The sequence below is a fragment of the Lolium rigidum genome, chromosome 2 (assembly GCF_022539505.1).
Source record: "Lolium rigidum isolate FL_2022 chromosome 2, APGP_CSIRO_Lrig_0.1, whole genome shotgun sequence".
In the NCBI taxonomy this organism is placed as follows: domain Eukaryota; kingdom Viridiplantae; phylum Streptophyta; class Magnoliopsida; order Poales; family Poaceae; genus Lolium; species Lolium rigidum.
The window spans coordinates 217,679,619-217,694,819 of record NC_061509.1 but is presented as its reverse complement, the minus strand read 5'-3'; the positions used below and the strand labels follow the sequence as shown (position 1 = coordinate 217,694,819).

Here is a 15,201-nt window from a genome sequence, read left to right as displayed (position 1 = left end):
ACTGCCCGTATGGAAGCTTTTTTTTTCTTAGTTACAACCTCACTTACAACTGAAATACAACTTGAAGTTGAAAAAATCTCAACTACAACCCAATTTGCAACCCAGTACCAAGTACTAAGTTAGTTCTCAGCTAAGAAGTAAGCAAAATCCTTAATCCCAAACTATTCTAATGCTCTGATGTTTATTTGCTAGTGGACAGTTGGCCACACATGTTCATCGGCTGGGGAATATTAATGTTTTGGAACAAATTAACAGTCGAACGCTTAGGACTTTTTGCATGGCTTTGCAGATGCTAAAGAATCGCCTCTCTCCTGTTTATAGAAGCAAAGAAAGCTCAGCAAGTAAAATCGTGATATAGCAGCACTAATACAGGCAATAAGGCAGAAATCAGGTTATTGCACGACAGGTGGGAAAGAAAGATTTATGCAGCTGTGTGACAACATTATCAGGATTGTTATGGTTAACCCCCAAAATTTATTGATGCTGGAACTTCCAGTATCGATTACAGGCAGTGTATGCTTCCAGTACATCATTTTTCAAGCTTTCCAGAGTATCCCACTCAATTTCGAGACTAAACTCTGTTGCGTGCGCTGGTATATGAGTTGTTGCCTATCTTGAAATATATGAGAAATGCACCCCTTGGTGTCTGGTTTGAGGACATTCTATATCTTCCAGGAAATGTAACAGTTTTGGAGTCTGGGCTCCAGGTACTGGCGATCAAAATCGAGACTGCTGGGCCTCCTATAGTTCTTGACTGAACTTGGTGGTGAGCTTCAAAACTGCAGCCTTCACACGATTCACTCTGGTCAGCTCCGGTTAAGATTCTTGAACACAAAATACCCAACGCTGCCGATTGTCAGGATTATAAGCGGACAGATGGCCATGTCGATTCCTTCCTGGATCCGGTTTCTGCCTGTGGCATTTCCTTGGCGGGTCACGACCAAATGTTCATGAAGCAGGTTGGTGAGGTTGTCGAGCTGGTGTATTACTTGGCGCTGACCTCTTGATAAGACCATAATCTGCTTAGGAAATAAAACATCCAACCAATGAATACTAACATTTGTACACAATAATGTGCAGCATTAAGAGCAAAGGATTAAATAGCAGAACCAGCACTCATGTGTTCAGAGCATTCTATGTTGAACTTTCCCATAAGTACCCAAGAAACATGGGGTAAAAATTGTCTATACCAACAAATTAAACAAGTCAAGAGGATACAGTGTTGGATTAGCACCCTAAACCTGATCCACCATGCATAGGTCTACTGTCACTATCTATTACTCCTATAGTTTTTGAATTGAATACCTCAATGTCTACATGGAATAGAAAAAATCATTTATGTCAGGTTCCAAGTTTATCAAATTGATTTGAGCCAACCGATGGCAACCGTTAACATGTGTTGCTGTTGTCAAAAGCTGAAGTCTCACTCATTCTCAATCCAGTTCAAATCCATGACTTTAAATAAAGAGTTGATAAAAGTCACAGTGCTACATCTAGTTCCTAACAAACCTTGAAAACGTTTAGCTGCGAATAATAATGTAACACGTACTCGACCAGTCAAATGGATGGAGATTTTTTTTAACATAATTCAGTTGCCAACTATTGTCAAGGTTTCAACTCTGATGACCAAATCTGGTTTGTTGCCTCACATTAGCCAATTTTCATATTCCATAAATTTTGTTTGAAGAGAAGACTACTAGATTGCATCATCCAATTTAGAAGTACCATCAGTGCAACATAGTTTCAATAAAACCAAGGGTAAAACTGGAGTAAGGGCACTCAGGAAAGCATTTGGTAACAGCAGTAAAATACCTCTTCTGTCAGTGGGGACTCTTTTGAAAGTTGGTTTGATGATGACGAATGAGGTATAAGAGTACCATTGCCCAACTGAGAAACAAAGAGATTTGTAGGTGCAGAACCATTACGAGTTTCACTTGGAAGAGCTAAGTTTTGCTGACTTGGTGAAGATTTTATTAATGTAAATTTTGAGTTGAGATCTTCAACTCGACAGGTAAACTCGTCCATCCTCTCGTTCAATGTTGATATCTGTTCTGACAGCTGCTCAATTGCACCCTATGCAAGGAAACAAGAGTCAGAACAAAAATTTGCACATCAGCATTATTGAATGTCAAAATATCAAGACAGAAAACAATTGACGTGCTAGTTATAACTTTACAAGAATAGAATATACTGGAATGGTCACCTGGTTGATTGCAGGAGGTTCAGGGGTTCGCCGACTGCCAAACCTTCTATTGGAATCTGTCAGCTTATCCAATTTCACCATACTTTTATCTCCGTGTGTTGAATATGAATGAGACAGCCCACTGGAAGGCATTCACAAGAGTATCAGTACTCAGGTTCCATCACTACAAATCATTTAATTGCAGGAGATTAAACTAGGAACATAGACAGGGAAACCTTTTCATAAGTTTGTTTCTCCTATCAGCAGATGCCCGAGAAAAAGCTTCTTTTGGACTTGAAACCAGCTCATCGTCAATGCTGAGCTTTGTCTTCAAATCATCTGGTAAGGCCTGAACATCATCTCGTCACATACCATCGCAAAACTAAGCAATATAACCAGCAGCAAGGTGAAGATTTACTGTGAAATCAGCAAGGTACATACCATAACATCGTTCATCAGTTTCTCCAGTTGGATTTGTTCAATATACGTGCGTGGGATATAAGAACCATCCAAACCTAACTGCTCCGCTACAGATTTTACATAAAGTCTATCTCTACCTTGCACCTTAATAAAAAGAGAAACACAGTAAGAAAGGCATACAAGTTGCTGGGTTAGAAATAATAACGACTTTACTAGTCAAGGTGTGCAAAGAAGATCATATTGAAATCATATCGACAGAAGCTGCAGCGTGAAACAGCAGAGATGATCCTCACCTGTATGTACCTTCGGCTAAGTTGCTCCAGCCAATCAATTTTAACAGTAGCCTTGCCATCAGAAAACACACGACTGCTTCTCTTCAGTATAGCTGCTATAGTATAGCCCAAGGCCATCAAACCACCAAGAAGACGTACACTGACTTCAAAAGTAATCCTTGGTGATATGATAAAAGGATTATCAGTCACCCACTCCTTCATGTTATCAAAAAACACAGGCCAGTCAGCAAACACAAACACCAAAACTAGTACCCATAAGTAAGATAACAATAACTACAATACACTAACATAGGGTATATTTATATGAGCTAACTACTGTGGTAGAGCATACCATAAGTCTGCAGAGAAGATTGAGTAAAATGCATGAGTTAAGGAGTTGCTGCTGATTATAAAAAGGGAATGCTTGGCCGATCTTTCATTTTTTAGGCCCAGTACATAAGCTTTGACTTTATGAACTACAAGTGCTAACACTCTGAAAATTTTAATATTCTAACAAGGAGAAGCTCCCTGGAATCTATAGATATATGGAATAAGGCAGCAACTTAGAAAGTGAGAATGGATAACATGAAGAATGGTGGCCTGCAATAATATTAAGTTGTAACAGAACAATGAATAAATACCCTTCACAAGTATACAGTACGTAATCAGGAGACATAAGACAGAATACCTCAAACATCAGATTGTATTTCCCTTCCCTATTCCGCATTCTCAAATAAGATTGGCATGCTTCTGGATCTTCACCTGGCGGAAGTAAATATATATCATAAGTTTCTTCATTGCTTTCTGTTTGATCTTCACCAAGAGCGGCTTTGATTTGATCAGGTGTTAGAGACCGTGGTGACTGCAAGAGAAGATATCAAAGAGTCAGGCCATCTTGCTAAACCATAATATAACTATTTATTATTCAAGTTGCGGCATTTCTGTAAGATCAACATTCAGCCATCTTGCTATCATAAAATCCAAAGTCATTGGACATGGATGACGAAACGATTGAACATGATTAAAGAAGACTTGCCTTCAGAATATACATAGGATTTTGGAACCCTGAGAAAGGGTTGAACTTATTGATGATTCTTATGTGCGCTGTCTTCAAATCTGGCTCAATGAAAGCCTTGTACATTGGATAAACCTGAAAATACCATCTTCCACCTTGTTAAACAATATGGATGGCTGGAGAAAATACAACACATTTAAATATAAACCCATAAACTCCTGGTGAGTTTTTCTGTAGTGCCCTTTTACAGAAGCAACAAAACAAAAGGAACAAAAGGAAAAAAAAGCAGATATAAATTCAAGTTCAAAAGGTCAAGCAACCGTTTCAGAGATCTGATGAATTATTTCCTCAGGCTCCTGGCCAGCTCGCTGTATGTCCCTTAAGACCCTCTTCACCAGGTCAAAGTGAACACCACCAGTGACAGAAACACGCAGATCCAATATTGGCCGTAACTTATCACTCAGTGCATATATACCTTCGATAATAACAATCCTGGAGATAGGGACATCAACTGTTCTGTTGGCGACAAGAAAATAATATAGTTAGATAAGATTGCTCATGATAAAATATGAGCCTAGCTTTCTGGTGCAATAATGCAAGAAGAAAATGATTATGCAACAATTTTGTACCTGTATCCAGTCCGGCAGCTTGTCTTGAAATCGTATATTGGAACCTGAACAGACCTTCCTTCCTTCAGACCATGAACATTTTCCAGCAGTGTGTCATAATCTGTTAGACGTGGATCTGACAAAAATTTACAAAGTATAAACATCAGTTACTCTGGTTAGCACTTGGCACTACTACTGCCTCGATGAATACAGGCTCTCGTAAACTAATATTTCCATCATATATTTAATCATATGCAATGTTATATTACTGTTACTGCAGAGACATGTGATTGCAAGTATGAACCATAACATACTGCATATATTACGTATTGTCAAATTGTCAACCATCTGTATTGCTTATTAAAGGAGTCCTGTGAATTGTAAGGGAAGTAGCTAGACAAAGTAATCGGGTTTACCATCAAAATTGCCATCAACTATGCGGCTCGCATCATTGTAGTTGTCCATTGATATGACAGCAACACTGGGCATGAAATTGAGCACCTTCTCAGTAAACACGGTCTTCCCAGCGCCAGAGGGGCCAGCAACTCCCACAAAAATGATCCCTTCATTGTTCTGCACCAGAAGCTGGATGGCGCGGATCATGACAAAGAAGCCTTTCTCAAAAGACAACTGCTCCGGAAAGGGGACGATCTCATAGCGGTTCGTGTCCTTCCTCTTCACCAGCTGAACCTGGTCCCGCAGGAGGCCGTTCCGCCTCCTCGGTGACTCGGCCATGGAGTCGCTCCGCTCCATTCAAAGGAAGCCTCGAAGAGAACAACCTGACCTACAATGAAGAACCTTAATTAACAAGAGTCCCAGCAACACGCTGAGAGAAATTTCGTGTACAAGAACATGAAGTAGTTGTAATTAAAGTCATCACACCATTGGAATGGCAGAATTTCTGAACGTCCCTAATTGCGTAACTGAACTCTATCAAGAGGCAGGCATGACATATTGACATGGACCTTGCAACTAGAGGGGTATGGGTAACCACTACCAACCAAACATATACAGGCTATATACAACAAGGTACCAAAACCGAACTGTCCGCTGAATGACTAAATCAACTCCTGCAGGCGGGTAACTACTGACAACTGAACTCGAAGGTAATCCCGACCTTAACGTGGGGCATGGGTTCGGTTCGAAAACAAAATTTGAAGCGGCGTGCGGGAGGGGCCGACGCTACGGGAGGCCGTCCTGGGAATCAGCGGCTCCGTGGCACGGGGAGGAGGAGAAGCGGCGCAATGGGGCGAGGCGGCGAATTTGGAGGCGGAGGGGAGGACGAGGAGGCGGCGGGGGGAGAAGCGGGAGGCCCGGAGATGATCGAGAAAATGAGGAGATGAGCTCACCACGGGGGAGGCGGCGGCGGAGGAGGTCTCCGGTCGCCGGCGATTTGGGCGGCGAGGTCCCCTGTTGTTCTCTTGTTCAGGCGCCGTTGCTTGGCTTCGATCGAGCAGCGGCTTAACAAGGGTGGAGTATTTTGCTACTGGGGCACGATGGGTATTTTGGGCCCGGAATATTGGGAGAGAAAAAGTAGAGGTGCTTTTAGGTTTCTGGGTTGTTTTCGCGTCCAAAATGTACAGGGACAGGAATGAATGATTTCCTTCCTTTTTTACAGTTTTTCTTTACTCACCACGGTATTAATACTATATATTCGCATTTGATATATTGGAGCGCTGTGAGATCTGCCTGTAAAATATCAAGATCTCTCGTGATATTTACAATGTTGTTAGTATTATTTATTCTGAGGAAAAAAATTCAATTTTGCCGTCAGCGGAGAACCAACCTGTGGTTGGATGGTTAGGAGGGCAGTGGCACCCCCAGCCCACCAGAGTTCAAATCCCAGATTTGACACTTTGGTGTCTCATAAAGGCGGAATATTCTTCAGTGGGAGGCGACGTTCCCGTCGACAGCGAGACGCCTGTGGTGACTTCGTCAATCTCAAGACCCGCCGGATCAATTCTTCAACGTAGTCTCTTGGAGGTGCTCATAGAGGTAGGGTGTGCGTGTGTGCGTTCATAGGGGTGAGTGTGTGCGCGTATGTATGAGCGTCTTTGATTGTACTGTGTTTCGCAAAAAAAAAAAATTACCGTCAGCGTGACACCCTTGCTTGCGACAGCCTAATTTATAACAACCCACGTGAATTACATAGTATACGTGACAAACTCGACTTTGACTAATGGAAATACTAAGCATACTAGCACAAGTGTACGCAATGGCTTGAATGTGGAGTGGTTGCACAAAGATGAATGGGATTCCAATAATTATGCTAGGGGTGAAATATAACAATTAAACTAGAGCTGAAATTTCAAGCTAGACATTAGGACTGACTCTTGGATAACTAGAGAAGTGTCCTAGTGCATCTAGAGGTACTGAAAGAGGGGAGATGATGCATTGAGGACCTGATATCATTATAGGGTATGTCCAAAGAGGGACGCACAAGGATGAAAGGGGGTACATATCGATTTCCTGGTCAAAAGATGTCAACAAGGAAGGAACATCGTAGATTAATCCTGTTAAGGCGTAAGACTGTCATCCTTTCCATGGCTTAGTCAGAAATATGTATTGAAATTATATTATCATCCCGGCATGTGTTATGTGTTCTGACATGTGCATCAATGCAAATATTAGTTAGAAAGCGATAAAAATGACAAAGAATGGGTGTAATGAAAGACTTGTCGTGACGCTTTTTCCACGTCTAGATAAGTACGCAATATGGTGTGTGTTGTTGGTTTGATCACGTTCACTTTTCTGAAAAATTATGTGATAGCGTTCACGTGGTTGCAACATATACTTAGGTTGTGTTTGGCATTGCGGTGAAGTATGGTTGAAGTGATCATTTTGTTGTAGCTCATTTTGAATTTGCCACCCCAAATTTTTGACATTTTGCTTTTACCTAGCTAGTTCATGCTAATAAATTTTGCTCTCTACAAGCAAAAATAAAATGGAAATGGGGAATTTTGTTTTGCTTTTTTTTCCTTCAAGCACGGATGCATGCCATGGTTGTAACACAATAACAATTAAGGAATGAAGCACATGATTATAGATAGAGAGACCATCGAAATATGTGTGGAGCTTTGTGAATCTGGGAATAGACAAGCTTGAATAGTGAAATCATCTAAAACATGGTTGAGCCAGATGTGTAAACTGCTGAAACATTTGAGAATGTTTTGTGGAACATTCCTGAATGTTATGTGGGAGATTCCTGAATGCTAAGTGGAACATCCGTGGAACAATAATTAACTACATAACAGGTTTCTATAGGTGCTGAACCTCTAAAACCATAGAAAATTTTGACCTCATGTTAAAACTGCGGTAAAAGTAATAATATCCACACATAATGGAGCTCCTCGGAATTATGGTTGAAAAGTTTGTAAAACTTCATCATAGTTCTATAACTATTTGCGAAATTTCATATAGACAAGTTGAAATTGTAAAAGGATATTAAGAGAACATTTAAAAACTTCACTAGTTGAAGACTTTAATGAAGGAAATAAGAAGTGTCAATGAGTAAAACAAAAAATATATATTGCTTCGTAACGGTAGGGGCCACATGATAGACTAAATGATGTAATGGGAGAGGTATACTAGCCTTGTATATAAGTAATATCAAGACATACAAGGCAATAAATGATAGAGAAAAAGAATTGACATAGATCACAAAGTAGTTGAACAATAGACAACATACATGGTAAATAAGAGTTACTTATGTCAGTTATGTGCTTATGCCATTAATTATAAAAAGTATTTTCAAGACATACAAGGCAATACATGAGAGAGAAATTTAATTGGCACTGATCACAAAGCAGGTGAACAATAGACATAGTGCATGGTAAAGAAGAGTTACCTATGTGCTTATGTCAGTACTTCAAACTTTAATGATGTGCAACCTTCTAGTTATAGCACGATTTCACCGTCCACTCGGACCAAATAGAACCCAAAAAATGTAAACTGCCCCCTCCATTCAATATTACTCCCTCCGTTTCTAGATATAGGGTGTATATCTTTTGGCACGGAAATTAAGAAACATACATTAAAGACAAATTACACGAGTTTTGGGCAAGATTATCCCTGAATTATCGATGTGAGAAAATATAGGAGTTCGCATGACCTAAGAAAATGCAATCGAATCCGTAAACATATGTCCCAATGAGTGATCTAATGCAATACACCTTATATTTTGGAGCTTTTCTCGGAAAAACTATACATCTTATGTCAAGGAACGGAGGCAGTACAATATAAGATGTTTTAGATATTTCTGTATGGACTAGATTCAACCCGAAATAATTGAACCTACAAACTAAAATGTGTGTATATATATTCTGAAATATCTTATATAATAAACCGAGGGAGTATTTCATTTTTTGGGACGGATTTGGTTGGGCTTTCGCTTACTTTTTATCTGGACATTTGATGGATACACAGTCTAAGATTACGGAATATTGCCAATTTCTCACGGACCAAACACCAATTAGTATGTAAATAATCAACACACCGGACATATAACCCCCAACAAAAAATAAGTTTTCTTACATACTTTATTAAAATCTATTTTTCTTCTAAAAGCAAGCAAAATAGTCTGTGCATACTCATATAGTCATATGTGCACAACATAGTTTTATCAAAATCAAGATCGAATGAATTTGATTTGAAAGAAAATAAACATAATTGTTTCTTTAAAAAAGGGGGGCAAATGACTTGCGTCGATCTACTACTGACAAAGAGAGAGTTCTGGAATACTTTCTAGCCATTTCAGAGTTCCATGGTGATACGACTTCGAGTCTCCTTAGGATATACATTCTCCAATGAACCAGTGGACAGGACAGTCACCACTAGTTACAAAATCCTAACCATTTTTCTCATGCTACGAGCACCATCAGTCAAGCTCTCTCTACCGGGTTAGAGCCGTGGGCATCTTAAAAAAATACAAACACGTTTCTGATAAACGAAAAAGTTTTTTTTAGGGAGGTGCTCACATGCACGTCAGAGAAAGAAAGATCTTCGCAGCACTCATCCCCACCAAAAGCATGGCGGTTTCCTTCAGAGAAAAAACGAAAATTGACAGCAACGTGAAGCACTTGAGGATACACATGCAAGTAGCAGAAAAATATATAGCTTGGAACAGATAGCAAATCTGTTACCCTTCCGAGCCGTTGTTGTTTGCTTGCCATTCCTTGCCGCCTCTCAAGTTGAGCAACAGAATGAGTTTGGCATGGCGCCTAATCGTCTGTCGGATGCCCAGCAGAATCGATAAGGTGGAGCAGCATCGTGGTGTACGTACGTACGCATCACGGATGTGCAATGGATGGTAACAGACGGAACGGCGTACTATCTCACAATCACAAACATGAAAATATCTTGGGATACTATACTCCTTTGGCTGCGCCAAGCATCTTATTCCGAGCCCTTGGCCAGAGAACAACGGACGTCAAGAAAGTGAGACTTGGAAACCCGTTTGTGGGTTATCGCGACTAAGAGAGTAAGCTTTTGTAATAGATAACCATATTTATTTTCTTGTCGAACTCCTTTGTTATGGGTTTTGCTTCAGTGCTCCCCTTTGCAAATTTTGGCCTTCCGTGGATGGTCAGTATCTCCCGATACCCTTTCGTGGATTAACTTATCCCATCCACTTTAGTGGTGGTGGGAGGAAAGGGAGACACCGAATCACGCCTCGATTGAGGTAAATTCTTTTTCCCTATTCCAAAAAAGAAAAGAAAATAGACCGTTGGACTAGAACATGGCACGCTGCAGGCCGCAACATCTTCCTTTTTCCGCTGCTCAATTCAGTTACCCACCGGCATCAATTGCCTCTCCTTCGCTTCGGGGTAGAGGGTTCTTGCTATTGGCTTCTGAGAATTTTTATGGCATCAAGATTAAATGCTAGTTTTCATTTACACAATAAACATTTATAGCTTGATTATCTTGTACAGTTAGTTAGTTACTCCGGTAATATTAGAGTTGGGACCATAAATAAAGCAAATCTTCTGATTGTTAGGGCTTATTTATGTCTGCTCTACCATCTTGGTTTACAAGTATTTTAGAAAACCGAAGGAAAAAATATAAAACAAGCAAAAAATTATCAAATCTTGGGTTGCCCAAGATACAACATTTTGGTTACATTAATCATTGTCCACTACAGAGATTGACTATGTAATAATGTCGTGTTAGTTTCTCTTCTTGCAAGTCAACAATGGCAAGCAACTCGAACACGGGCAGCGCAGCTAGAGGTGGAGGATAAAGTGCAGGCCAGATGTTGAATGTTGTTCGTGTGATTCCTCCAAATGATGATCCGAAGTGGCCCCTATGGAAGTATGTGCAGAAAGTCACCAAGACCGGAGGAGGGCAAGGGGCAATGCAAACATCATATGTAGGCTTTGTAACCGTGATATTAGTGGAAGCTACTCAAGAGTGAAAACACATCTTTTGAAGTTAGGTAGAGGTGGAATGAAGCCTTGTCCAAAAGTTACTATTGATGTCTTATTTTTTTGAGTTTTAAAGCAGTCGATCCTGCCACCCGATTAGATAGAATAGAAAGTTTGATTACAAATAGTCTTTGCGAGAGCAAAGAGCAGTTTCCAAAGCCCGCAACCAAGAAAGGGCAACAAACCTAAGGTCTAAAGCCTGAAACCTAAAAAGCAACCGCTAGGTCTCGAGGATCCTGAGAGTGAGCGAAAGCCCTCTGCGCTATATCCTCCCAAATAAGGTGAGCCACAATGTCTGGCATCAACGACTCGTTGCAGAAAATCCTTCTATTCCACTCTTTCCAGACGCCCCAAATGGTGTAGATGAAGGCACATCCCTTCGTTTACCGCTTTGAAGCATTGTGACCATCTCGTCCCACCACGAATTTAAGCCATGCCCAAGGCGAAGGCACCCTGATGGTGCCATTTCACCCAAATAACTTGTCGCGGACCTATTTGGCGAAACTGCAGTCCAAGAGGAGATGCTACACCGTCTCCGTAGTGGACAATGATTAATGTAACCAAAATAGGGGCCACCCCCGGATTGCCAGATTGTCTGCCGTCAAGATCTTCCCGTGGAGCGCCAGCCAAGCAAAAAAACGACACTTTGGCTCTGCATGCGTCCACACCTTGGTCGTCCTGAATGGAGGAGAAGCCCCGATGTAATATCCCAGGTTTAGAGACAATAAAATGAGAGAACACCAAAGTGTGCATTGCATTCATGCATAGAAAATCCGGGGAATTTTCGCGCTTTCAAATAAAACTTACCACGATGAATCGAAGTTTCACTTGACTTGCTGGAATTGAAGTAGATCATCAAGTCAAGCGCTATAAACTTCACTGTGATCTTTGCTAAAACCTTGTTTTGGGTAGAGATGATTTGATCTATGGGCTAGATCAAATAGAAGTAGATTTACAACAAACAACACCTTAAGTAAGGATCAACTACAAGATCTTATAAAGGATCTCAACATGCCATTCCTTACAACAACACATGAATAATTATTCAATCCTAAATCAAAGAACACAATTAATTAAGAAACTATTCTTTACTTATCTTATCCATGTCTTCTACTAAATAAACATTTCTACCATGAGTCACATGGTATATCTTTTCAACTACAATACTTGAACCAAGTCAAGAACACTCATATTCATTCTTCATTAACCCTTGACCATTCCAACCTTGTTTTCCAACTCATACCATTAAACCTAAAGAAAGGAGAGAATCATTCATATGCTTATTCTATCCATTAGATAGAACCTACAATACTATTTAAACCTTATCCAAGTGAGGTACTTGTTGATACTAATCAATGATACATGAAATATAAGTCAAGTATTAAACTCTACTTGACCTAGCTCACACTTGATAGTAAGTATGAACCTATTCTTCTAGTAATGGTGGAGAGACAAGTGTTGTAATCATTACCCCTTGGTAATGATCATAAACCTAGAGGAAACCTTACCTATCTCAGAGAGCTTAAGCTACATATGTACACTCAAGCATATGGACCAATACTTGATCTAGTAGAGAGAACCAGGATTCACTAATGAATTATTAGAAGGCCATACTTTGATCATTACAAATTAGGTGATGATCATAAACCCTAAGAATCTAAGTGAGTGTGTTGAGAGAAGTATTAAAGAAGAGAAATTAGTGAGGAATAAGTGGATCATGTCTAATGCATGATCTTACCTTATAAATTGAGATGCTAAGTTAAACCTATATATGTGAGGTATAGATCTCATTCTTCCCATGAAATGATAAGTAACTCATTAGTAGTTAACCAAACCAATACTCATGCCTTGTATAGAATAGTAATGATGTTGTATTTAAACCTTGCCTATCCAAACACTTGATACAAACTTAGCATTGTCTTGATACAATAATTATACCTAAGTGAGGAGGATAACCCTAGCCACTGGAATAGAATCAAAGCTTGTACCATATTTGAATCCTAGATGTGTATCACATTGGTGATCACTAATTAAACCCTAAACTACATTTGAATTCCAACCCATGGATTAACTTGGATTATAATTAGAACCCTGCCATACCTCATGCCTATTTATACTTAAATTTAGTGAACATTATGCCAAACTCTAAACCCTTCCACATAGGATTAGCTCCACATAAAATAATAAGTCCCAACTTGTGTATCATTGATCACAAGTATAATCCAAGCCATATATATACCTTTAGACTAGATTCCATTTGATGAGTAGAGTGAAACCAATAACCAATTCCACTTTGATTTCCAAATTTAAAGAGTTGAGATAAATACCTAAACCATTTCTATTTAATTCAAGTCTCCCAAAATCTCAATTGAATCCTAACCAAATTATTTGTTTAAAATAACAAAACCATGCAGTAGGCATGATTATCAAATTATCTTGATACTCAAGTATTTTAGAACCTGTAAAATAAAACAGAATTCAAATGTGAATTCAAACCGGAAAATAGAAAACAAAACGAGAATTCAAAACAGAAATTTAAAAGAAAATGGAGGGAAACTTACACGCGAGGCCGTGCAGCCCATGGCCAGCCCAATAACTGAGCCCAACAAATCAACCCACCAGCACCAAACCTGGCCCACCGTACCCCTTCGTGGGGATAAGATCGAAGAGGATGATCTTCATCTTCCTCTCACAGGGGAGCGACAGCACGATGTGCCTAGGCCACGTCCCGGCCGATTTCGTGGACTTTGCGACCACCTCGCCGACCGTGGAGAGCTCTATAAATACCCCGACGAACCCTAGCTTCCTGTTTCCTCTTTTTCCCCTCTTATTTCTTCTCTGGCCGAAACCCTAGCTGAGCCGGCCAATTCGTCTCGCCATCGATAGGAGCACCCCCGAGCCACGCCGTAGACGCCATCGTCATCGCCATCCACTTCTTGCTCAAGCCCTGCGAGGAATCGGGCCGAGGACCTCTGGAGCGACCACGCCAACTCCATCTTCTCCGACGCCTGTCACCGTCGTCGCCGTCGATTGCGACCATCCTAGGCCACGCCGTCAAGCTCTCTGTGTTCCTGGTGAGCTACTCGTCCCACTGGTGCCCCCGGCCAGCTCGATTATGCTTCATATCATCGTCGCACCGTGAGCCTGTGAGCGCCGCCGCCTCGCCTCGCCGTCGTTCATACTCCGGCGACCATTAGGTAGCGGCGATAGCATCATTAGCTTCCTTATCGTGTGCTGAGGAGAGCGGTAGCATCCAATAGTCCGGGGAGGGCCCGAGTCGCCGGCGCCGTCGTCGACTGCCCGCCGGCAGAGCTGCTCCCGCGCCACGTCCCGATTTTGACTTGGTCAGCCTCACGTGGCAGCCAACGTGGCATTGGCCCCACTAGGCAGTCACTGGGGTATCACTTGACCGGGTATCTTTAGTGTTTCTGTTTATAATTTAAATCTCAGAAAATCACTGAAACTTTGCTGAAATAGATAAAATACATTTTAACTCAGAAAAATATAAATTATATATCAAAATACTCACAAAAATAAACTCTATTCAAATAAAATATAAAATAAAAATGTGTGTCAAAATAAAAATTCACTTATTTTTATCTTTATTAATTATATGATTTCAATTATTTAAAATACAATTTGAATTCAATAAATTGTTAAGTGTAAAAATTAAATTTCAACTATTCAGTAACTAAGTAAAATGTTAGGATTAAATTTATTTATCATATTTGCATTAACTTAATTATTAGTGGGAATTCATAAACCCTAATTTGCAAATTACTATTTTCTATTTTCTTTAAATAATAATAACTCAAGAAAATATTATAAGCCAATATTATTTTGGTAAATCAAAAATTATTTACTTAAACATTCTTAAGTTAACAAATTAAATATTTTAAAACCTAATAACAATTATTAAACTCTGATTCTTAATTAAAACCTAAATAGGAGTTACTCTAATTATTAAATCTTGTGAAAATTAATAAAATGTCAAACCATTCCTAATTTTGATTCAAAGTAATTAGTTACCACACCTATATGTCCAACCATCCTTTTTAGGAGTTGTACCATAATTTAGAAACCCTAGTTTCAAATTGAGTAAGACCTGGATTCCATTATTTCATGTGATCATTCCACCTTAGAACCAACTCTAAAACCCTAGATATGTGTCACATATGATCATGGGAGATTTACTTGACATATAGAACCCTAATTAGCAACAATTGAATACATGCTTAGAATCCACTAGCATAAAACCAAGTCACATGAGATTATCATTTCA

General features: G+C 39.9%; 1 protein-coding gene across 1 annotated transcript; it reads right to left on the bottom strand.

Annotated features, from left to right (window-relative positions):
- Window positions 1-395: 395 nt before the first annotated feature.
- On the bottom strand, window positions 396-5,986 carry LOC124692965 (inorganic pyrophosphatase TTM1-like). Its single transcript, XM_047226405.1, has 12 exons — window positions 5,847-5,986; window positions 4,914-5,281; window positions 4,519-4,633; window positions 4,210-4,405; window positions 3,911-4,024; window positions 3,563-3,736; window positions 2,896-3,090; window positions 2,624-2,746; window positions 2,419-2,531; window positions 2,204-2,324; window positions 1,813-2,073; window positions 396-1,019 (listed from the first exon to the last, which is right to left on the bottom strand). Exons 2-12 carry the CDS (start codon window positions 5,248-5,250, stop codon window positions 807-809), a joined length of 1,962 nt encoding a protein of 653 aa, XP_047082361.1. The 5' UTR covers window positions 5,251-5,281; window positions 5,847-5,986; the 3' UTR covers window positions 396-806.
- Between the last annotated feature and the right edge of the window lie 9,215 nt (window positions 5,987-15,201).

Coding starts and splice junctions, on each gene's coding strand:
- LOC124692965 (XM_047226405.1), bottom strand. CDS start 5,250: ATGGAGCGGAGCGACTCCATGGCCGAGTCACCGAGGAGGCGGAACGGC. Junction 4,025..4,209: donor TTCATCAGATCTCTGAAACG/GTTGCTTGACCT, acceptor TGGTATTTTCAG/GTTTATCCAATGTACAAGGC. Junction 3,737..3,910: donor ATCCTATGTATATTCTGAAG/GCAAGTCTTCTT, acceptor CTTCTCTTGCAG/TCACCACGGTCTCTAACACC.